Source organism: Castanea sativa, chromosome 6 (assembly GCF_040712315.1).
Source record: "Castanea sativa cultivar Marrone di Chiusa Pesio chromosome 6, ASM4071231v1".
Classification (NCBI taxonomy): domain Eukaryota; kingdom Viridiplantae; phylum Streptophyta; class Magnoliopsida; order Fagales; family Fagaceae; genus Castanea; species Castanea sativa.
In genome coordinates, this window is record NC_134018.1 from 4,098,184 (window position 1) to 4,122,895 (window position 24,712).

The window sequence follows — 24,712 nt, forward strand, 5'->3', positions numbered from 1 at the left end:
CTGATTTCAAATCCTCTAGAGTAGGGCCTTACACATAGAAATAATAATAATAAGTTACATACAGCCATAATTAATGTCATCTAGATTTGAATTTGAAGTGAGATTTGGGCACCGTTTGCAATTTAAACACATAGGGCTGTTCTTATGTCTTCTGAATTATGCAAGTGGTAGGCCCATATCCAAGTCATTTTCCCACATTTAGTCAAACCCACCAATCTATGGAAAATGACCACTAAAACTATATTTAAACAAAATCTAGAAGATATGTTATACATTCACAGAGCGACCTTTTTGTTTTCCAGTTAAATTTGTGCTGTTTTGGTGGGCACAAGATTGTGTGAGCTTTCAAGATGTTAGTTGGGACGAGGAATATATCATATTCATTATTCTCATCAAATAAACTATCTCTTCTCCCAAAAACTTAAATAACTTAAATTATTAGAAACCAGTAAATTAGTCATTTCACAATCATTCTTTAACACTAACATTTTCTCATTCTTTATTTTGAAAACCAACATCAATATAACAATTGCTAGATAATCTAAAAGATGGCATGGAACATTTTCCACAATTATAAGATGATTAAAGAAGAAGAAGGTGGAACCTTTCCACTGTGTTGGACTGGCTTTCCAAGATTGCTAGGTATTTATAATTTGGAGTGAAGTATGTACTAGCACACTAAGTGCTATTCTGGTTGATCACATTATAGAGACATTGTCTTGGAGAATTTTTACAGCCCAATGCAATGAGCTAAGCCTAAGATTAAACTTTCACATTTCAAGTCTAAATATTTCCAAATGCCTTAGGGGGCCTGTTTGGTAATGTTATTCTAATAACGTTGTTTAATTATTGTGGAAATACATGTGGGTGAAAAAGTATTGTGAAAATATATGTTGTGTTATTTAAATAACGAAAACTGTTGTTCAAACAACGTTACCAAACAGATCTTGGTCATTGAAAGACTAGACGATATGAGTTTTGTCTTTCATACCATAAGCGGGTGAAATAATTGATTGAGAATGAAACAATATGGATAAGTGAATAGATGAGGCCAAATTAAGACAACCTACTAGACCAAAAAGGAGACCAAATGGACACAAAAGCCCAAAGCCCAAACTTGCTCTTCACGAAGTTATTATTTGGGCTTGAGCCTAAAAGTATTTCTATGACTTGCGGGAGTTGTGACTAGGAAGGCATAAAAGAGCCTTTTTCTTCACCTAGTTTTGGGTTTGGGAGGTTTTGCAAATGGAGTTGGAGTGTTTGAATTGAAAGAACATGATGAGTGTACTGTGCAGAAAAGCTAAATACATACAACACCTAAATCTCAAATATGCATTGGCACCAAAAAAAATGAAAAAGAAAATCTCAAATATGCATTTAATGTTAATTTAATAAAAATTTTGTATGCTGTCTTGAACCCAAAAATTACAATAATTTTAGAATTACACTCTTTCACACATCCTTTTTTACAACTTTCCTATATGACTGAGTGAGTGGTAAAAAAAAAGTAATGAGTCCAAGTGATAGTAATAGGCTGCCATATAAAATAGTTGTGGACCTTGTGGTAAAAGGTGTGAAAGTTTGTAGTTGTAGAATTTTTGTAATTTTTGGGATCAAGACAACATATAAAAATTGTTGTTAAATCAACATTAAATGCATATTTGAGATTTTAGGTGTGTGTATGTAGCCTTTTTCTGCACAGTACACTCTTCATAGGCTTGCAAACACTCTGGTCCTAGAATAGCTAAAGCAACTCCAAAAGCTGTAACTCCTCTTATAACAACAAACTAAATCTAACCAATTCTTCTACCAAGACAACGAAAAGGGCCTCAACAGACATCCTATACTTGTTTAAAGGCAACCGCAACGGATGAAACATAACTTTTGGAGGAAGATAACAAAGGGAAATTATTCATTTTATTTTCCCAACACCACCACACACACACACACAAAACATTAGATCAAAGTCACAATGCTAAGAGAGATGTATCAACGTGCATTGGAGCTTGTCTGGAAAGAAGCTGAAAAGGCTTTAATATATACGTATATATGAGGAATGTTGGACATGAAACTCAGATGTACGTTGAATACCTTTCCAAGCATTCCCAATTTGTCACATTGGTGCTGGTGTACTAACTAATACTATTCATTTTAATTTTAGGTTACATTTCTTGCACCGATTAGGGACACATTGGAGATAGGCCTCTACACTACCGACTACACCCTGGTTTAGCCAGAGGATGAGGACTCTTTGTTTATTCTATTTCATTCAATTCAAGAGTACTTATACAATCATAATACCTTGAAATGGACCAAAATCACTGAACTCCAACGGAAGTATCCTGACACTCATGACATTCTGGTATCAACATTTACTGCTATCAACGGCCCTTCTACCAAACAGTTCCATCCATCACCAATTCATGCCTTCAAGCTTCAGCAATGACTATTTGACATACTTCCACAAATTCTTACAATATGAATTCCACAATGAAGGGAACTTGAACTCTATTATTCCCGTCAAATTAGCAATGGCCTAGACATCCAATGCTTCCCCAAGCAACACAAGGAAAACCAAGCTACAACTGTAACTAATCTAATGTTATACATGGACAAATGTGTACAAAACTAGCGATGGTAAATTCAGCTCTTCCTCCATGCACAGCTTCTTATTCTTTCATCCAATGTTTTCATTCTCATTTTAGTTTGGCATTTTCTGCACAGCTTAGGGACACACTGGAAATAAATAGGCCTCTACGTCCACTGATCCACAAGGTGTTAGCCAAAGGAAAATGACTTTGTCTATGAAATTATGACCACATTCTGTTCCATTCAATTCAAGAAAATATACACCCCTCAAGATGGACCAAAATTCACTAATCACCAGCAGAAGTATCTTGACACTTACCACATTCTGTTATCAAAATTTAACAAGATCACCATCCCTGCTACCACATAGTTGCATACACCACTGTTTCATGCCTTCAGCAATAATTATTTTAATACGTAGTTCACAAATTCTTACCCTACGAACTTCAATAAGGGAACTTGAACTCCAGTATTCCCATTAGCTTAGCAATAGCCTATACATCAAAGGCTTCCCCAAGCAACATGAGGGAAACCAAAAAACAACTGTAACATATCTAATGCTCTACACAGACACAGGTGACAAAATGAGCAGAGCTGGGAATATTGCACATAACTAGCCATGTATGGCTTCTTAGTCTTTCATCCAATAAGACTGCAATACCAAATAGCATGTCAAGATACTTTTAAGTAAACTGTAGAGATACCCTCTCCAATTTGGTGCCACTGCTGCTCAACACCTCTTAGATGTGCATAAGAAAGATAAATCATTGAAACCACTGTTTTCAAGTTCCGTACTGTTGCAACTGAGCTTTTCCTTTGTCATTGCTTCTCTATCAAAGTAATACAGTGACACCATCCCAAATTGACAGCAACAAGCAACACTAGCACGAATTTACCCATAACACAATAATTTAGACTAGATAATTCATCAAGATATTCCTTTGCCTCCACTAGGAACACTCAAGCACAGCAAAGACACAAATTTTGATAATTGCCAATCCATTCAATTTAACATGTCCCTAACAATGTGAAAAAGAAAAAGTTCTTACTAGCGCACAAGGTTCCCGCTTCTGTGAGATCTAGGAGAGGAAGTTGTCAGACAGTCTTACTCCTAATGAGAAATTCCCTAATTTCCCATACATACATACATATACATACATACATACATATATATATATATATTATAAACAATAATAATAACAAAAATCAAATGAAGAATATCCCCATTTTCATATAAACTAAAGCATAATGACACAACAATAGCAGCTATGACTTTTTCTTTTTTAACCAAAGTACATTGAAATGTAAAATTTTAGAGCATTTCTTACAAAACAATATTACAAATTGGCTACAAAATAATGTTCAAATGGGTGTTCAAATCAAAGAACTTGCCTATCAGCAGCATCAGCAACAATGGGCAATCTGGGCAGCTGGCCCAGCAAGCAAGAAGAAGACCCATAAATCAAACTCACAAAAAGGAACAAAAACACAGTGCTATCCAAGCTCATCAACAAATCCAACCCCAACCCACCTCTTGGATTAAAGCTCCTCTCCAAAACATCAGGAAAAATCAGCAGCACATCAAGCACAATAGCTTGCATGGTATTGAACCTCACATACCTACTAAAATTTTGGTTCCTCACGACCACAAAGTAAAGTGTCAAAAACACCAAAAACCCATTAAAGGGAAAGCTCTTAAACACCCTTATAGCTGGTACCAGAGGTTGTATGGCAGCTTGAATGGGAGCGAACTGAGTGATAACATATTTACCATACTGAATGCCATCAAAAAAGGGGTAAAAGTAACAAACGGCTGAGATTAAACGGTCAGATGTGTCAGCTGGGTTGTCACCATTGGATTTGGCAGTTATGTGTTCACTTCTTCTGGGTTTAGTTGGGATTTTATTTCTGGGTTTGGTTGCAAAGTTAGTTAGAGTGATGAGATAAGGTTGGTTTGTGAAGGAAGATAGGAATGGAGAGTGAAGTGGCTTACGAGAGAGAGTGAAAGTTGTTGGGTTTAATGGGTAGAGAAGGTTGGACATGGCCATGTCTTTTTTGAGAGTTTTGAGGATTGGTTTTGTGAATTTTGATTGGTGACTGAGGAAGAAGCAAAATTTTGAGAGAGAAAGAATACCCAGTAAGAAAATCGAGGAATATCTTTTGCAAGATGCGATTTTGCCTTTCCAAAATCTACAAAAGCTGCTGTATTAGTGAATTTTATCAGTTGTAATGGCGACTCTGTTATTGTTATTAGACTTTAGAGGGTTTGGTTCATTACTAAAAAACTATTACGTCGAATTCTTCTGCTTTGCATATCGACACAATAAGTTAGTGAAACTTTTAGGGCAGGTTGGGTTTGAATAAAAAATAGATGTATTTTGTATTTATTTTCAGTTTAAATTTTTTTGCCTTTATTTGTATTCATTTTTCATTTTCATTATCAAAAAAATAGTATTTGAATACAAAAACTAAATATAACTTTTTAGTGTTTTTATTTTCTTAAAAATGAATACAGTGACGTTTTCACTATAAAAAAAAAAAATTGTAGATCCCACTAACACTGGCTTCCACCATCAAAACTCTCTCTCTCTCTCTCTCAATTGCGTTGAAATTTTAATTGAAAAATATAAAGTGAAAAAAGAAGAAGCAAAAACTAGACCAGAAAATAATGTTAAACATGAAGTGGGTTAGGTAGAAAAAATGAATATAAGATTTGAGAAACAAAAAATGATTTCATAAAATAAAAATAGAATATGAATTCAGCTCCAATGATAACCAAAGAGGGCCTTTATATCTTCAAAAGATATAAACTTTGTATTTTGTTGTTATTATTATTATTATTATTATTATTTATACCATTTGTTTTGTTTTATTTAATGTAGATTCTTACTATTGACTAGTTAAAAAAAAAAAAAAAAATAGTGATTCACATGTGAATACGAATAAGACATTACACGAAGTTACTAACTGGTTTGTAGACAATGACAATAACTTCACTCAAATTCTTCTACTTTGCATGTCGACACAAGAAGTTTTAATGAAACTTTTAATATCTTCAAAAGATCTAAACTTTGTATTTTGTTATTATTATTATTATTTATAATATTTATTTTATTTAATGTAGGTTCTTACAATTGACAAGTTAAAAAAAAATAGTGATTCACATGTGAATAAGACATAGCACAAAACTACAAATTAATTTGTAGACAATGACTACAACTTCACTTAATAGTTTTTTATTTATTTATTAAATGTAAATTTTGACAAATTCACTATTGAATTACATTTTATTTTTATATTCTCCATACTTGTAAAATTTTCAAAAAAATAAAAAATTGATAGCTATATCATCAATTAAATGTTTAAATTTCAAATTTTTTAATATAAAATTATACACAAAAAATTAAACTTATTGATCGTATAGTTGATGATGCTAAGAAGATCAGTGGGCTAGATGCTTCGGACTTGATAGAACCACTTGCTCTCTCTGCGGCCTGAAGAAAAAAGAGAAGCCAATCAAAGGCGACCGGGGCTGCCGGCCAAAAACCCTCCGATGGTAAAGTTAGTTTTTCTCGCTATATTTTTGGAGTTCCAACTTTTTTGGAATAAAATTCACATACCTTTGCTTTGTCAGAATCAGTGTTTATATAGCGTTCCCATAGACGGTTATTGAATACTGGAACCTCCCCTGGATTCGAGGAGGCAAAAGGATTAAATGTAACTGCCATAACCGTTTAGGAGTTACATTTCCATTTCACAACGGATATATGACAGTTATGCGTAGAATAAGGGATTATCATATTATATTCGAAGATTTTCCTAAGTGTGATATCCTCGTCCTGGAATTCCGTCGAGTGTGCTTGAATTCCAATTGCATCCTCGTCCACCAATCTTTATGTGGACGAGTCCTCTCGGGATAAACCGTGCGCCTCCCATGGACGAGGGATGGAGCTTCGCCATCATCCTCAGGACGGCCTTGCCCGTTACCCTCGTTCTGAGGATAACTCCTGGACGGCTGCAGGGGTGACGACCGTCCAGGAACGGTCAGCGTTTTCGTCCCACATCAGTTGCCCCCTCGTCCAGGAGTTATGCAACGTATCGACAGATTTTAGGACGAGTTCATCCCCCTTTACCCCTTTTTTCCTCTTCTTCTTCTTTTTTATTTTTTTTTATGCACTGCGTGTCGCACATCCATAGGGGACCAGTCATTTGTTTTTATTCCTTCGAGGCATGCGCCACGTGTCACCTTTTAGTTGGTTCCGTTGTTGTGGTTACCGAGACTTTTCTGCCTATAAATAGTGGTTTCCCCCTCATGCCCCTTTCACTTTTTCAAATTCTATGTTTTGACACTCTCGTCCGTCGCTTCGTCTAAGAAATACCTTCAGCGTCTTTAGTGTCCTTCGTCTAGAGCCAGGTAATCTTTCTACACTTATTTTAGCTTTCCTTTTTAAGTGTTAGGGTGTTTTCAATGGCCTCCTGCTCGTCTAGCGACAGTGTGGCCAAGGCCATAGGCAAGTACCACGACGACTCTAGCTATGATACTTCTAGCAATGTCAGTAGTAGTAGTGGTCATACAACTGAGGAATACACATCTGGGGTTCCTGGAATCCCCATAGAAATCTTTCAAGAGAGTGTTAGGACGAGGACAGCCTCTGGGGCTGACACCTCGACGAGCTCCCCGCCGTCCTCCCTTTTGGACGAACGGGAAACTGTGTATAGTTGTGCTCTAGAGGTTCCTTCTAGGACGGACGAGAGAAGGTTAGACGCCCTTAGGACTTGGTTTCAGATTCCTGATGATCTAAACCCTAGGTTAGCTGTCCGAGGTGAATGGTGTTGCCAGCCTCGTTTTGGGATAGGTATCTATGAGGCTTATTTGTTGGGGGGGCTTAGACTTCCTTTGAATGCCTTTGCTAGGGAACTACTCACTAGGCTGGGCTTGGGAGTGTGTCAGCTCAACCCCAACGCGTGGAGACTAATTGTCTCCATGCAAGCCTTATGCATGGAGGTGTTTGACGGGGACCGTCCTATCACCGTGGACGAGTTCTTGTACTGCTATAAACCCTCCGAGATAAATCAATCTCGAGGCTTCCATCAGTTCACAGCCAGGGGCAATGACTGTAGACTAATTAAGTCTTTGCCCTCGTCTGACAGAAACTGGAAGACGGAATTTTTCTTCGTCTCTGGTTTCTGGGCGAGGCATCCCGTTGAGGTTGGTAGAGACTCTTTTGCTCCTTATACTGGAGACATAGGGAACCTTCGTCCAGAAGGTATGTTATGCTCTTCATTTTTGTTTTCTTTTTATTATACTCTCTTTGGACGATGGTCTAACCATAACTTCTTTCTTCCCTTACCAGCCGTTGGACGACCTTCTCTAAGCAAGTTCCACCGAGATCGCGTCCACAGGGCCCGTCTACATTCTGAACGAGACTTTCACTCGTTAGTGACCCTTAAGCGTCTACATAAGTGGGGACTTGGCCCTGAACCGTCCGTCGAAGCCTTAGCACACGAGCTAACTACCCGTAGACGTGAATGCTCCTTTTAAGACGTGTTTTCCATTTTTGTTTTACTTTCATTATTTTTTATTTATCTATATATATATATATATATATTTTTTTTTTTTTTTAGGAATGGCAACCATGAAGGGAAACAAGGGGAAGGAAGTGGTCGACGAGGCAGCTAGATCTAAACCTCAACCCCAACCTCGTCTTGTTTCTGGAGAGAAAAGGAAGAGCTTGTCTAAGAAGCATGTGGACTTGGCTAGCTTGCCAAGTCGTCGAGGGAAGAAGGCTAAGTCTGGGTCGTCCAGGCCTGAAACTGCTAGGCCTGATCCTCCTTCCCAGCCGCCCGTCCTGGTCGTTGACGCAGCCACGTCCTTGCCTTTCACAGCCTCTTGGAATCGTTCCCAAGCCAGATCCTCATTCTCCAATAAATTGGTAGAAATCCTTCGAGGCTGGGACGAGTCAAGAGCAGGAGACTTGGACGGAGTGACGCTAAGGGAAGGATCCTCGTCTATGACCCCTGCCGAGGCGGCTTTCGCCAAGGCGTCTGCTTCCGCATTCTCCTCCCTGGGAAGTTGAATAAAACTTATGGCTGAAAATTTTCGAGCAAGGCGTTTCACCTTGTTGAGGTACTTCTTCATTCGATCTTCCTTGACATCACACATCCCATTTACTTGGTTAATGACCAGTTGAGAGTCTCCTCTGATTGTTAACGACTCCGCCCCTAAGGACTTAGCCAATTCCAACCCCTTGAGTAGAGCCTCGTACTCAGCCTCGTTGTTGGTAGTTGGATACTGCAGCCGGGTCGCATACTCCAACTTGTCACCTTCAGGGGATTTCAGTACAATTCCAATCCCTCCTACATACGATGTGGACGATCCGTCTACATTAACCACCCACGTTTCATTCCCTTCGTCTATGTTCAGGTCGTCTTGATCGGGGGTGAATTCTGCAATGAAATCTACCAACGCTTGCGCTTTTATTGTGCTCCTTAGGAGGTACCTGACATCAAACTCGCTAAGCTCAACGGCCCACTGTACTAGCCGTCCAGCAGCTTCCAACTTGCTCATCGCCTTTTTTATGGGATGGTCTGTTAGGACGTTGATGACGTGTGCCTGAAAATAATGTCTCAGCTTCCTGGAAGCCGTTATTAATGCGAAGGCTAGTTTCTCCATCATCGGGTACCGTCCTTCTGCCCCTCTCATCGCGTGGCTTGTGTAGTAGACCGACTTTTGGACTCTCCCCTCTTCTCTGACTAACGCTGAGCTTACTGCGTGTGGGGATACTGCCAAATACAAGTATAACTCTTCCCCAGGTACAGACGGACTCAACAGTGGTGCCGTCATTAGATACGTCTTCAAGTCTTGGAAGGCCTTTTGACACTCGTCCGTCCATTCAAAAGCCTTCCTAAGGACTTTAAAGAATGGTAAACATTTGTCAGTAGCTTTCGATACAAACCTGTTGAGGGCGGCGACTCGTCCAGTAAGAGACTGGACTTCCTTGATATTTTTCGGTGGCTCCATGTTCAGTATCGCCTGGATTTTATCCGGATTTGCCTCAATTCCCCTGTGCGACACCATAAACCCTAAGAATTTACCCGATGAAACCCCGAAAGCACACTTGCTCGGATTTAATTTCATGTGGTACCGTCGCAACGTATTAAAAGTCTCTTGAAGGTCGTCCAGATGTTTATCCTCGTCCTGGCTCTTCACCAGCATGTCGTCCACATAAACCTCCACATTTCGCCCGATTTGAGGACGGAACATATGGTTAACTAGCCTTTGGTAGGTTGCCCCCGCGTTCTTCAAACCGAAGGGCATTGCCTTGTAGCAATACAAACCTTGGCTCGTGATGAATGAGGTCTTCTCCTGATCCGCTTCATTCATCTGAATCTGGTTATAGCCTGAGAAAGCGTCCATGAAGCTAAGTAGCCTGTGACCTGCCGTCGAGTCCACTAACTGGTCAATGCGCGGCAATAGGTAGCTATCCTTGGGGCAAGCTTTGTTTAGATCAGTGAAGTCTACGCACATCCGCCATTTACCATTGGTTTTCTTGACCATGACTACGTTTGCCAACCAGTCTGGGTAATGCACTTCTCGGATGAACTTCGCGGTGACCAACTTCTGCACCTCTTCCTTAATGGCATTGTCTCGCTCGGGAGCAAAAACTCTTCTCTTCTGACGCACTGGTTTCGAATGGGGATACACGTTCAGGTTGTGGGTAATGACGCTTGGATCAATGTCGGGCATGTCCTCATGACTCCATGCAAAGACATCGAGGTTTTTCTTCAGAAACCGAATCAAAGCGTGCTTTGCCCCCTCTTCCATGCTCGCCCCAACTCTAGTAGACTTCTCGGGCTGGTTATCGTCCAAAGAGACGTCCTCTAATGCTTCAGTGGGCTCAGCCACGACCCTTCTTCCGTCTATACTCATCGCCTGCATGTGCTCGTCCATGGCCAGCATAGCTAAGTAGCATTCTCTGGCAGCCAGCTGGTCTCCTTGTACCTGGCCTACTCCGTGCTCGGTTGGGAATTTGATGGACAGGTGGTAGGTAGAGGTTACCGCTTTCCAGCTATTCAAAGTTGGCCTTCCAATAATTGCATTATATGACGATGCACAATCAACAACAAGGACATTTACCTCCTTGGCTATCTGCTGCGGATACGTTCCGACGACCACTGGCAACGTGATAGTGCCCACAGGTTGCACCTTCATTCCTCCGAATCCCACCAACGGCGAGTTCATTAGTCGAAGCTGATCTCGTCCTAGCCTCATTTGTTGAAATGCGGGGTAGTAGAGAATGTTTGCAGAGCTGCCATTGTCTATCAATACCCTCCTGGTCATGTAGTCAGAGATGAGTAGGGTGATGACTATCGCGTCATCGTGTGGGTGGTGAAGTCGTCCTGCCTCCTCGTCCGTGAACGTAACAGCCTGTTGGTCTACTTCCCTCGTCCTAGGAGGTCGTCCAGACAGTTGGATGTTCTGCACCACCTTCAGGTATGTCTTCCTTGACTTGGACGACTGCGCCGTCGAGTTTCCTCCTACAATTACCCTTATCTCTCCTAGTGGGGGGCGTGATGATTCTTCCACCTTGGCCTTCATTTTCTCATCTCTTTGGTCTCGTCCAAGGAAGTTCCTCAATTTTCCCTGTCTAATGAGATTTTCTATCTGCTGCTTCAAGTCAAAGCACTCGTCCGTATCATGCCCATGGTCCCTATGAAAACGGCAGTACTTGCTCCTATTACGTTTGTTGGGGTCTCCCTTCATTTTGTCCGGCCACTTCAAGGACGGATCATCCTTGATCTGTATAAGAACCTGCTCTAGTGGTATAGTCAGGGGCGTGTATTGCTGGTTCCTCGCGGAGGAACTGACCTTCTTACCATCCTTATCTTTCCTCTCGTCTACCCGAGCTTTCTTTGGACGAGGTCCTTGATCTGAATAACGATGGTGACCCGCTTCCGAACGTTCTGCCCTTTTTCTTTTCTTGGCTATGATAGCGTCCTCAGCGTTCATAAAATTCTGGGCCGAATGGACGAGATCAACCATGGTTTGCGGCTCCTACTCATAGAGCTTATGAATGAATAAGTCAGAATTGACCCCATTGTGGAAAGCGGCCAGTAATAGCTTGTCATCCATCTCGTCTACCGTCAGGGCCTCCCTATTAAAACGGGTGATGAAGGATCGCAAACTCTCATTTTCCCCTTGCTCTATGGTCAGTAGGCTGGAGGAGGAACGCTTGTGACGCTGTCCTCCAATGAAATTGTTGACAAACAACTTACTCAACTCTTCAAAGGATCCTACCGAGTTTGGGGGTATCTTACCGAACCACACTCGCGCTGGTCCTTTAAGTGTGGTGGGAAAAGCTCTGCACATAATCTCGTCTGGGACTCCTTGTAGGTGCATGGTCGTCTTGAAAGTTGCAATATGATCGCAAGGGTCGCGACTTCCATCATATGAGTCCAGAGAAGGCATTTTGAATTTCGGAGGTAGGGGGTGACTGCTGATGGAAGCCGTGAAGGGGGAGTCCGTTCGGTGAACCATATCATCCACTGGGTTCGCTCGCCTCATGTTTTCCCTCATTTCATCCATGGCTTTTCGCATCTGGTCCATCTCTTTTTCCAAGTGTGGCACCCTTCTTGAAGCGGTACCTCTTGTTTGATCTTCGGACTCGACATTTTCTCCTCCACCTTCCTGACTCGGTGCCCGTCTATCCACATGCCCATCTTGGCGCTTCCTCCAGAGGTTGATCTCCCTATTCAACTTCTGGTTTTGACGTGTCAGTTCCGCCATAGCGGCGGCCATGGATTGTATATGCTGAATGGAGGGTGGTTGCACGACAGGCGCTGATCTGCGATCACGAAGGGGGTTGCTAGAAGCATCCCTACTCTCCTGGTGGCCTGGGCTTGTAGCCCTTGATCTTGTTCGAACCATTCAGCCCTTTGTCTGGGAAAGACTAATTGTTGAAAATAGAACAAACAACAGAACGAAAAGAACACTAAAGATTCCCACAGACGGCGCCAACTGATGATGCTAAGAAGATCAGTGGGCTGGATGCTTCGGACTTGATAGAACCACTTGCTCTCTTTGCGGCCTGAAGAAAAAAGAGAAGCCAATCAAAGGCGACCGGGGCTGCCGGCCAAAAACCCTCCGATGGTAAAGTTAGTTTTTCTCGCTATATTTTTGGAGTTCCAACTTTTTTGGAGTAAAATTCACATACCTTTGCTTTGTCAGAATCAGTGTTTATATAGCGTTCCCATAGACGGTTATTGAATACTGGAACCTCCCCTGGATTCGAGGAGGCAAAAGGATTAAATGTAACTGCCATAACCGTTTAGGAGTTACATTTCCATTTCACAACGGATATATGACAGTTATGCGTAGAATAAGAGATTATCATATTATATTCGAAGATTTTCCTAAGTGTGATATCCTCGTCCTGGAATTCCGTCGAGTGTGCTTGAATTCCAATTGCATCCTCGTCCACCAATCTTTATGTGGACGAGTCCTCTCGGGATAAACCGTGCGCCTCCCATGGACGAGGGATGGAGCTTCGCCATCATCCTCAGGACGGCCTTGCCCATTACCCTCGTTCTGAGGATAACTCCTGGACGGCTGCAGGGGTGACGACCGTCCAGGAATGGTCAGCGTTTTCGTCCCACATCAATAGTAAATAATATCTAATTGACATGAAGTTTGATACGTGTGTTAGGAACATAAATAATATGTAATTTAATAGTTAAATTTTCAAAATATGTACTTATGTTAATATTTTGGCGGGAGTTATAGTTAGCAAACTTTATTTTTTATATGTGGGTCAGTGTGTGTGTCAAAATTTTCATGCACATGACTATTTGTTTTAAGGTGATTTCTTTTACATGAAATGCTAGGGATACACACTTTTGAACAATTTTGTGCCACGACTCACCATATAGCAAGTTGTGATTAGTTAGAGTGTATTAGTGGACCATGTGGGGACACATTCTAACCAATCACAACTCGCCATGTGGTTAATTGTGGCTAAAGTTGTGCAAAAGTGTGCGTCCCTAGCATTTTTCTTCTTTTATGTTTTATGTAACGTTTTGGCACAGAGATATCACTTTGTTCAATAAAACAATTGGATTGACTGTAAATTATTTGTAAATAGAAGTTGTTTATTATGGAATGAGATAAACTGAAATTTAATAAAAATTCATTTATAGCAAAGCTAATGTAAATGTCAAAGTGCCAAAATAAAATTTTTTTTAAAAATCATTTCTTTAGAAAAATCTAAAAAATATGGCTAGAATAATTAGATAAATTTTGAGATTGTGGGTGAGAACAGAAACACGTCTTTAAACACTTGACCATTTGTTTTTCTTTTTTTGGGTGTAAATAGAATTTCTATTCACACCCAAAAACTGTACGATGAAAACAAGAAGAGCAAAGTACATTCTAGCTTTTCTTTTTCTTTTTTTTAGAACCAAGTACAGTATAGTTAAAACATAAATATATAGAAAACCGATCAAATCAGGCATGGTTCAGTCTATAAATTAATAATAAAATTTCCTTTTCTCAGTAGCTGCTTTTTTTTTAATTTTTAATTAATTTATTTATTATTTATTTCCCTCCCTAATAAACATATTGGCTTTTAAAACTTGTCTGTCTATGGATAACTAGTTAAGGATGCATTTAACAGAAAAAGGTTACATGGACATTACCTAAACATTTCATGTGCCAGAGTACTTTTCGATTTTGAGTTTTTTCCTAGAGATTGAAATTGCAATGTGGCAGTGAATTCACTATATGTACAATTGTTAATTAGCCTTGCCTGGAATCCTAGATAACTTATAGTAATAGGACCCATAACTTTTGCTGAATTACAGTACTGAATACTGATACTCTGCAACCAAACTTTTCGGTTTTCAACAATATAATTGAAGTCAATATTAATGCATATACCTCTATCCTTTTATATAATATAAGAAAAATCCCATTTCAATGAATATGAATTTTCAAGAATCATGATCCAATTTATCAAAAATAGAAAAGAGAGAGAGAGATTCATGATCCAAACTTGGTGTAATTATGAAACTGTCCATTCCCTCAAGTTGCATTCTTTCCATGAACCAACATGATCAAGAAAACCAGTTTTTGCGGTTCCTATTTAATTCCTAACTTGTTCTTCTTCTTTTTTTTTTTTTTTTTTAAACCCTTTTTCTAAACCAAAATTCTCAAAGCCAAAGATATAAAGGCCAACCCAACAGTTTTTTACGCCATATCAACTAGGCTCTTGAATTTTCCAGCTAATGCCACCATCACTTCCATTACCTTTTGCCAATTTTGTTACATGTTTGATTCTTGGTTTTTTGAGTTACACATTTCCAACATAATCAGGGAAAAAGCAAAGCCATATAATGTATTGTCTACCTAACCTATTTATCACATTATTTAATGAACAAAGGCTCTGCATGTTGTGTATATATATATATGCGTCCACATCATAGAATCATCAGTGTAGTTCAGTTAGCTTCTCAGAATCAACCAATGTTGTTGTAGTTGAAAGACCCCCCCTTCTCTCTCTCTAAAATGTCTGCGTTCTTTCTCTTCTATCTAGTTATGCTCTTACAACCCACCCTTCCATCCTCTGCACGTACATTGATGCAGATATCAGAAGCAACTGAATGGTTTGTATTCATTCTTATAAAGTGTGTTTATGGGCATGTGTTTTTTAGTTTATTAGCTTATTTATTTATATGTAGCTTTCTAAAACCTCGCTTTTTAAAAGTAAAGTTGCACTTTTGCCGACTTTCAACAAAAGTTAATCCAAACACATAAAATTAACGAATGCTTCCTTCTTTTTCTTCAATGATTATAAGGGTCTTCTATAAATTCAGCTAACATAATAAATATGCATCTTTGTTATAACTTTTATACTTGGTTTTGTGTGTTATAAACAGGAGCTCGACTAGAAGGCAGTTGGGAACAGGGTCATGCAGAACTGGAAACCCTATTGATGACTGCTGGAGATGCGACCCTGACTGGGAAACCAACCGCAAGATGCTAGCTGATTGTGCAGTCGGGTTCGGACGCAATGCTATTGGAGGAAGAGATGGTGAATTCTATGTTGTCAAAGATTCAGACAATGATGACCCTGATAACCCAGTTCCAGGCACTCTCCGGCACGCTGTAGTCCAAGAAGAACCTCTCTGGATCATTTTCGATCATGACATGGTCATCAATTTAAAGGAAGAGCTTATCATGAGCTCATACAAGACCATTGATGGTAGAGGATTTAACATACAGATATCAGATGGACCATGCATAACTATTCAAAATGCAAGTAACATCATCATACATAACATCTACGTACATGACTGCATACCAGCATGGAAAGCCATGGGGCAGGTAGCACCACAGCATTCTGATGAAAAATCAGATGGAGATGGCATATCCATATTTGGGGCAAGGGATGTGTGGATTGATCACTGCACACTATCAAATTGCCATGATGGACTTATTGATGCTGTATATGGATCTACATCTATAACAATCTCAAACAGCTACATGTTTGATCATAATGAAGTCATGCTCATGGGACATAATGATGACTTCCTTGATGACAAGAATATGCAAGTTACCATTGCCTTCAACTTCTTTGGGGCAGGACTGGTTCAAAGAATGCCAAGGTAATTGAATTATCAATCTAGCTGAAAAGTTTGTGCAAATATTCACAGAGTCATGCTTCTCTTTCTAATCACAATTTTCATGAGATTTTGTGAAAGAGAAATGCAATATTTTAAACTATATATTTTCAAATTTTTGCAGGTGTAGGCATGGATATTTTCACATTGTAAACAATTTCTACGCTGGATGGGAGATGTATGCAATTGGTGGAAGTGCCAATCCCACAATTAATAGCCAAGGAAATGTCTTTATTGCAAATGATGACAACTCCACAAAAGAGGTCAGTTTCCCTGTGAAATTGCAACCAAGCTTGGTCACTGTCATTTTATTACAATTAGACTGTGAAGTCAACGATACACAAAGTATATCATTAGTCTATTATTAACAGAACATAAGACAATTAGAAATAGATAGGGAGCTTTTATTATACGTAACTATCATGAAATTGCCATTAAGGGTTCCCCTTTTTCTACAACTAGCATCATTAATTTTTTTTTTTGGTAGTACACCTAACATCATTAATCAATTATAAACAGACCATAAAGACCATTAGAACATAGATAGGGAGCTTTTATTATACATAACTATCATGAAATTTCCATTTCAAGTGTTTCTCTGTTTCTACAAACTCTATCATTAATCAATTATAAACAGAACATTAAGATCATTAAAACATAGATAGGGAGCTTTAATTGTACGCAATCCTCCTAGTTGCTAGTGTGAGAGTTAAACACAATGAACCACATAAGGAAAGTTCAAATTAAAAGAGAACAGCTCAAATTGATTGAACCAGTATATAGAAATTAGATATCAAAAACAAACAAACCGAAAACAGAAGGTGGAACCTTCACCTAACCCAACAAGTGCTAGTTCTGGAGGACATGCATTAGTTTAGATCTGATCAGACTCAGCCAACCTTTTACCTGCATGATCCAGCCCCTTGAATCTGATTCCAACACATTTTTTTCTCAAATGTACTTACTTTTCAGGTGACTAAACGTGAAAATTCAGAATCTGGGGAGTGGCAGAATTGGAATTGGAGGTCAGATGAAGATGTGATGCTGAATGGTGCTTACTTTACACCTTCGGGACAAGAAACTGCTGCAAGCTACATGAGAGCAACAAGCATGGTTGCAAGACCGGCTTCACATCTAATAAATATCCCTCCATCTGCTGGAGTTCTTGATTGTCAGATAGGCATCCAATGCTATATTCCAAAGCGATGAATCCTTTAATTTCTACCTTTTTATTCTTGCGATTAATAATGCTTTTGTTACTTTTGAGTAAATGTCCAATATTATCAAAAGTCAGGTCCTCAGTACACACTCAATCTGAATAGAAAGATATATCCTTCACATTCAATAAGTTAGTAAGTTTTTTTTTTTGGGTAGAAACATGGAGTTCATAATATTAAATAGAAATAAGTCCGTTACAATTTCTGCCCTCTTTATCATAGGCTATCAAGTCCTCCACCACTATAGGTTAGTAAGTTACAAACACTTTTACACCCCCACCCCCCCCACCCCACCCAACCCAACCCAAAGTTAAAAAAAAAAAAAAAAAAAAAAAAAAAGGCTATGGAAGTGGAACAACCACTCTTGATAGTTTAGTAAATGAAAAAAGAAAAAAAGAAGAAGGAAAGAATTAGAGGTATTTTACAACTCCATGCTCAATTGCTCATCTTTTTAACAAAGGGGACAAAGTTCGTCCAGTTTTCGACCCTAAAAATCTTTTCATTCATCCTGAAAAATGTAAATGATGTTACAAATTCTGACTGTGGATGGCAACAGTTTGCATATATTTGCCATAATCCGGTCTGCAAGAAAAGGAAACATGTGGAGATACGGATCAAAAGGGAAAAAAAAAAAAAGTGGTTTCGACTGGATAAGACAATTACCTAAATCACTCATACTGCTTATAAAGAAAAGTTGAAAATGCAAAGAACAACGACATTGAAATTCTATTTTATTGATTATACCCTGATTACAGTATAAATACACACACTGTGGTTTGAAAATATGTTACAAAGAATTGAAAGAAGCTGAAATCAAATCAGATCAAGAAAAGAATGGAAATTACCTTGTCAAATCGTTCATTGTTATTTCTTCCAATCACATTGATTATCCTTTTCTTTGAAACAGTTCGTATCTGCATCGAAAATAATTAGCTCTATTGAAAGATGAATAGATATAACCTTTATGCATAAGCAATTGAAAGACGAAGAAAAAACAGGTGAATTGCAGGGAAAATAACTAGACATGCTGCTAAGTTAACATTCCCCAAGCTCAGTGGTTCAAACATGTTTAAGGCCAACACACACATCATATATATATAACCCAAAGTATAGCCATCCACTTACGGGATACAGAAGAATGGACATTAGATTTTGTTAATAGAACATATTCGTGGATTTAGCATGAAAGAGGGATAGATTCAATGGAAGAATAATAAATTTCTAACAATCAAGGATCAGAGGGATTTTCATTAGTCAAGAAGTCGTCCCTTACCTGTTCAAGTAATCCTTCTGGGCTGCAAAGACAGGCTGGTGAGGTGTCACTGTCTCTCATTTCTAAGCAGCTATAGTAAAAGATTCAGATATGAGAATGCTACAAGCAATGGCGGCTCTAGGATTATTTTCTAGGGGGTCCATAAGAAACATGAATCATACAAAATCTAAAACAAATGAGAACTTAAATATATCGACATCACCAATAAAAATATCTCAAATACATGAAGTTTTACAATTGCCTTCCAAGGTTTTATATTTTGAAATCGTTGCATAATATTTTTATTATCAACACTACGAGCTACATCTCTTTCAATGTACCCAACTAAGCAATTATTCATCCATTGATCTCCTAATTTATCGATTTATTTCAAACTTGTTAAGATCTAAACGGGCTTTTTTTTAAGGTTTAAGAATAAAGACTAACAAATGACTACTTTTGTTGTTAGGCTTATTTTATTTTTTACTCTTTGTTTTTTTAAAAAGATTTTAGATCAAATTGATTTGTTATTGGGCTTTTTTTTTTTTTGTGTGTGTGTGTTTAAAAAGGCCGATATATAGATAAGAGGATGATATTCAAGTTTATTTCAGTTGGGCTTTAAAAAAATTTAGGATCAGGCCAAATTTTATTTTAAGGGTCAAATAAAAATTATATTAATATATATTTTTTGGGCCAGTTCAGGGGGTTCATTTCCCTGAGCTTCAAGTGGCACTGCCCCTGGCTACAAGAGGTTATTTTGACACAATAACAACTTTCATAAAAATCCAAAGTCAAGCTTGGTCTATGGAGCCAGTAAGAAACAAATGAATTAGAATCTTACGAAACATGCAATGCAGCACCATGACGAGATAACATCAGAGCAACAGGATCATAACCATCCCGGCAAGCAGTGTTGTAGTAACCAGCAGTAAGTTCAGCAGGGTGTGATACTGTGTGGTATGTCCAATATATTCCACCAATTTTAGCCACTAATGTAACAGTAGTTCTCTCATTGCCTTGATACTGCTTCAAAATATTAGCTGCCTTTGCAAGAATAACATCTGCATGGTGAATCAACCTACCACTGTACCATTCCTATGGAAAATTAAGTCAGGTTACTTATACTCTACATGATAAATCAGTTTTCATAACCCTTAGGCTCCAGCTAACAAATGACAAATCTATAAGACCTTGTTATAAATATTGTTAAAACATGAAGATAAAAATAAAAGACATATTGCCAATCACAGATCTCCAGAAAAATGCTTTGTTTTCTTTTGCATACAGTTCTATGATGAATTTTCTTAGTGAGGAAACAAACATGTCACCCATGATAACCCCTACTTCAATTCTTTACCACGACAATAGACACCAATGGATTTTCCTTCTTTTTTTTTTTTTCATGAGCACCTGATACAATCCATCAGTCTTCAAAAAAAGTTGACTTATTCCCAAGTATAAATTTAGATCTTTTAGGGTTACATCTAACTGCTGACAGCATACATGTTTCAAATTCCAGAGTTGCATAAATATAATTCTTAACAACACTAATTCCCACCTCCGTTCAACACAATATGTGCAACATACATGGGTTCTAGATTGAAAGGAACCAATAAATGATTGACATTTATGTGAAACAGAACATATAAAGCCCTGACTATGCTGTCTGAAATGAAAACATGAAAGTAGGCAACTTTGAATAGGATACATACAAGGAAAAACCGACCATAATCAGAAAGAAATCCATCCTCTCCTTCTTCAAAGAAAGGAACCCCAGACGGGAGACTGTTGTAATAGCCAGCATTCTGTGGGCCCTTATCTCCCCACTGAGGCTTTCCTTCTTGGGATGCAGCCATCCTCAAGTCCTCCATCCTAAGAGGAAAAGCAAGTTTGTCATTAGCAAATTTCAATATCAACCAAGTTAATAATTTAAGAGGAACGAGTTTAACCTACATGTACTTGTCATAACACTGGAATTCACCAATTCCGGGAAACTTCCATCTGCCATCACCAAAAGGATGTGCAGGATATCTGCATGAAATTGTTCATATGAAACTCTTGTAATTGCTTCAACTTGATACTTGTGATTCTATTATAACTTTACCTAAGCTCTCCGGAAGGACCAAGACCAACACTTATCTCCTCAATCACATTTCCAAAAAAGGACTCAAATTTGTTAACAAAACTGAACATGAAGTCTTCGTAACACTGGAGGGCAGTCCGGCCACAAAACAGAGGAAGTTGGTCCACTCCTAGAGTAAGATAATCATCGTTGGAAAATCCATTTTGGTCTCGATAATATATATCCTTATTGTGCTCACCAATCTGGAAAATGAATAAAAAATAAAAAGCATTAGTTTCTGCAATTTAATAACACACAATAAAGGCCTGATATATACCTACCGTACCCGTTCATTTAAAGCTTTATATACATCAGAAACGAAATCAAGTCTACTAATGGGAACACAAAATAAAAGATATGCAAGGGGAAAAAGGGATCCTGGAGAAGAAATGATGACATTGGATTATATATAGCCATTCTTATGGTATCAGGACAGCTACACCATTGCTACAATGGATCATGAGGACTAATGACATTGACTCAAGGAAATGTAAAAGCTGAACTGTCAAGTGGGGCTGCACTTTACCAGTATGCATCAGAGAACCTTACATAACAGCAGAGTGGCAAAGTTTAACAACCAAACCTCTAGAATCCACAAAGGTAGACTAACATCCCCATTACCACCAGATGAAGTACGCCTATTTGAGTGAAAAGACAGGTCAACATGCAACTTCAACCCCAGCCGAGATATCAGTTGGAAAAGCTGTTCATAAAGAGACCAATCATATGCAACTGGAGAGAAACGCTCTACAATTCCCCACCAAACCTCAACTGCAATTCCATGGACACCTGCCAACTTGAGTGCTTTTAGAGATACAGTTAAGGCCTTGATTCTGAGGGGAAAAAAGCAGCAGCAACATATAAAGTGTTTATTTCTCACCAATGAAATTGTAAAGAAAACACAAATATAAGACCATGGACCAAGAGAAATTAAAATCTATGACTTTGTGTATTAAATCTGGAAGAAGTCATGATACATAACTAAAGCCTATTAGAAGAACATCATCTTTTATTTATAGAAAAGATAGATATGAAATTAAGGTCAATCCTCAAGCAAAGGTATTCTAAACACACAAAAAATTCCTCCCTTTTTCTTCAACGTCAAAATTCCAAATAAAACTAAAAAGACAAGAGGATAATTTTAAAATTACAACGTAGGTGGAGATATCTGCACATAACGAACAAACATACAATAATGTAGATAACATCTAACGATTAAGAGGGTAAGAAACTTACTTTCTAATCATTGGACTCCCTGAAGGATCAAAGCCAAAAGTGTCCACAGGCATCATCACATATACAGGGACCCTATTATGTCTAGATGTCTCCAATATTGTAGATCTCGATTTCTCACGGGCATCCATGCTGCAAGACAGAGATCATGTGGTCTCAGTGTAAGGATCTTCTCTATTAAATCTACTTTTACAGCTTTTCTCAGCAATCAAACAGCAATAACACACTAGCACATTATTTCCTTGAAACTCCATTTAATTACGTAGTAAATTTAACAAAACAATAGATTTTTCAACACTTAAAACTAATACAATTATACAAATATTTAGATTAATTCAGAAGAGTGTGTATCTTATTCTCAACCTTAATGTTATTAATCTTTACTATCAACCAAAAGTAATAACACAAACTCACTTATCAAATTAATATTAATGATAAATTCATTTCCAGTTATTTTCTGAATTATTTGCACCAAGCAAACTGAACCTACTTAACTATTCAGCTCAACTAAGCTGAGTTCTTCATTTACTTTTAAAACCAAAATAGAAAATCAAAATTTCCTTTTACATGTCTTTTCCTGCAATTCCGCAGCAACAAAACTAAGCCCAACACCAGAATTATCTAACTTTAAACCGAATTTTCCCTTTTTCTCTCAGAAACCAAACCAGCACAACACACAAAATGATAAAATTTCATTGCTTATATAATTATGTTACACCAACCAAACTGAACCCACTTAATTATTCAGCTTAACTAATCCAAGTTCTTCATTTACTTTAAAATCAGATTTCCCTTTTTCATTTATTTTCCCTACACTTCTCAGCAATCAAACAAAACCCAATACCAGCCTTAGCTTTAAGCCAAGTTTTCTCTTTTTCTTTCAGAAACCAAACCAACCCAAGACAGACAATAATAAAATTTCATTATATAGCTGCACCAACCAAACTGAACCCACTTAATTATTCAGCTTAACTAAGCTTGATTTCTTCATTTACTTTTTTCAAATTCAAAACTTCATTTTTCATTTCTTTTCCCATACTTTCTCAGCAACCAAACTAAACCCAACACCAGCATCAGCTAACTTTAATCCAAAATCCCCCACACACCCCCCCCCCCCTTTTTTTTCAGAAACCAAACCAGCACAACACACAGTATTCAAAACTCTCCCTGCCTTTTTCCTCAGTTTTCTCAGGAACCAAAATCAAAACTTTCTCTTCTTTTCTTGGCAAACAAGCAAAGTTTAGAAAGACCCAATAACCAAAAATATATGAAAGAGTGAGGTAACCTGAAAATGCAAGTGTTTCTCGCAGGAGATGGGCAACGAGTGTAAAGGCCGTTTCTGAGTAGAGATATCATCGAAGCGTTTCGAAGAATTCTCAGAATTTGTGGCTTCTCAAGTAAGCCCAGTTCCTTGAATCCATAGTAGCTTCTTCTCCTTATCCTGTAATTGCATGCCACTCCATTCTCAACTGTTCTCATTGATCCTTTGCTCCACACACACACAGTCAGAGAGACACAGTTTCAAGTTATCTTGCAATTTTTTTTTTTTTTTTGAGGTGCAAGACAATGATGCCTGATTGCCGTGGTCCACTTTTGACCTCAATTCAAAATTTCAATTGTGATCAATTTTTTTTCCCCTCAAAACATAAGAAAAGCAATAATAAGTCCTAAAAATTTTCACTTTTTTTTTTTCACAATTATCAAAATTGTATATTGTATGATAAAAGTTCCCATTTGAGAATGATTATAAGTTAAATTTTTGCTTATTTCATATTTGCATGTGATTTGAAATTTTGAATGCTCTTCCTGGTTTAAAATATTAGTATTATTATTATTTTTTATGTATTTTAATAAATATTACTATTTATTAAAAAAAATGTGATTTTCTTTTTATTTGTATGCACTTAAATTAAGTCATCATTGAAAGAAAAAACCTACGACCTTATCCTTGTTCCATTAAAATAAATTATATTTGCAAGACACGTTTAATGGATGGATCTCGTTTATTTCAATTAACTCCTTAAAAATACTTTTCTAGGCTTTTTTCTAAATTTATTAACAAATCAATAATTGTGGACCCATGTTATCCTCTATCATAATTGTTGTGCATTATTAAAGAAATTTTTTTTTTTGAAACCCATTATTAAAGAATTTGAATGAAGATTTTATAAGAATCTAAATTATTAGGCAAGTAATTCTCCCCAAAAAAAATAAATAATTAGGCAAGTTCTAGAACCGGTCTAAGTTAAAATATAAAACACGCAAACAATAAGTTAAAATAAACAAAATAGATTCATTTTTTAACCTTCTTTTTAAAAAAAATACTCAAAATTATGAGGATAAATTTCTTCCTTATATTTCCTCAGAATACGATTATATTTTTAAGCTTCAAAATTATAGGTTGATTTGATATCGAGAAGGAAAAAACTACCAATATTTTAAACAATATGTATTAAAATAAATCTTAAATATGATATATTGTGATTTATATAATAATAAAAATGATACAGTAACAAATACATGTAAAAATAATATTTTATCAAAAATTTATCACGACAAAAATGTATGTTCAAACTTAAAAGTGAATAAAGTGGTATCTTGTGAGCCACGTAGAAATTATGG

General features: G+C 37.7%; 3 protein-coding genes across 5 annotated transcripts; 1 reads left to right on the plus strand and 2 right to left on the minus strand.

Moving 5' to 3' along the window:
* Window positions 1–3,800: 3,800 nt before the first annotated feature.
* LOC142638795 (protein TIC 20-v, chloroplastic) lies at window positions 3,801–4,786 on the minus strand. Its single transcript, XM_075812860.1, has one exon. It carries the CDS (start codon window positions 4,635–4,637, stop codon window positions 3,969–3,971), a length of 669 nt encoding a protein of 222 aa, XP_075668975.1. The 5' UTR covers window positions 4,638–4,786; the 3' UTR covers window positions 3,801–3,968.
* A 10,293-nt stretch (window positions 4,787–15,079) lies between these two features.
* LOC142639250 (putative pectate lyase 22) lies at window positions 15,080–17,781 on the plus strand. Of its 2 annotated transcripts, none has more exons than XM_075813402.1 (4): window positions 15,080–15,249; window positions 15,523–16,251; window positions 16,391–16,529; window positions 17,239–17,781. In XM_075813402.1, the coding sequence occupies exons 1-4, from the start codon at window positions 15,152–15,154 to the stop codon at window positions 17,473–17,475; spliced, it is 1,203 nt and encodes a 400-aa protein (XP_075669517.1). In that variant the 5' UTR covers window positions 15,080–15,151; the 3' UTR covers window positions 17,476–17,781. The 2 variants fall into 2 exon arrangements, with proteins under 2 accessions (XP_075669517.1, XP_075669516.1); XM_075813401.1 differs by having other exon boundaries at window positions 15,103–15,270.
* A 100-nt stretch (window positions 17,782–17,881) lies between these two features.
* Window positions 17,882–23,880, minus strand: LOC142639249 (inactive beta-amylase 4, chloroplastic). 2 transcript variants are annotated; one of them, XM_075813398.1, is made up of 10 exons: window positions 23,376–23,880; window positions 22,094–22,222; window positions 21,441–21,690; window positions 20,840–21,060; window positions 20,689–20,766; window positions 20,448–20,607; window positions 19,577–19,830; window positions 18,757–18,826; window positions 18,329–18,397; window positions 17,882–18,065 (listed from the first exon to the last, which is right to left on the minus strand). In XM_075813398.1, the coding sequence occupies exons 1-10, from the start codon at window positions 23,567–23,569 to the stop codon at window positions 17,919–17,921; spliced, it is 1,572 nt and encodes a 523-aa protein (XP_075669513.1). In that variant the 5' UTR covers window positions 23,570–23,880; the 3' UTR covers window positions 17,882–17,918. The 2 variants fall into 2 exon arrangements, with proteins under 2 accessions (XP_075669513.1, XP_075669514.1); XM_075813399.1 differs by lacking the exon at window positions 18,757–18,826.
* Window positions 23,881–24,712: the final 832 nt, after the last annotated feature.

What these genes read in the sequence shown, in the direction of transcription:
- LOC142639250 (XM_075813401.1), top strand. Translation starts at nt 15,152, where the DNA reads ATGTCTGCGTTCTTTCTCTTCTATCTAGTTATGCTCTTACAACCCACC. An exon ending in TTTGTATTCATTCTTATAAA is followed by an intron (nt 15,271 to 15,522) that starts GTGTGTTTATGG and finishes TGTTATAAACAG; the next exon opens with GAGCTCGACTAGAAGGCAGT. An exon ending in CTGGTTCAAAGAATGCCAAG is followed by an intron (nt 16,252 to 16,390) that starts GTAATTGAATTA and finishes AAATTTTTGCAG; the next exon opens with GTGTAGGCATGGATATTTTC.
- LOC142638795 (XM_075812860.1), bottom strand. Translation starts at nt 4,637, where the DNA reads ATGGCCATGTCCAACCTTCTCTACCCATTAAACCCAACAACTTTCACT.
- LOC142639249 (XM_075813398.1), bottom strand. Translation starts at nt 23,569, where the DNA reads ATGAGAACAGTTGAGAATGGAGTGGCATGCAATTACAGGATAAGGAGA. An exon ending in GGGAGTCCAATGATTAGAAA is followed by an intron (nt 21,691 to 22,093) that starts GTAAGTTTCTTA and finishes TTTTCCCCTCAG; the next exon opens with AATCAAGGCCTTAACTGTAT. An exon ending in ATTATGGTCGGTTTTTCCTT is followed by an intron (nt 19,831 to 20,447) that starts GTATGTATCCTA and finishes AATTTTCCATAG; the next exon opens with GAATGGTACAGTGGTAGGTT.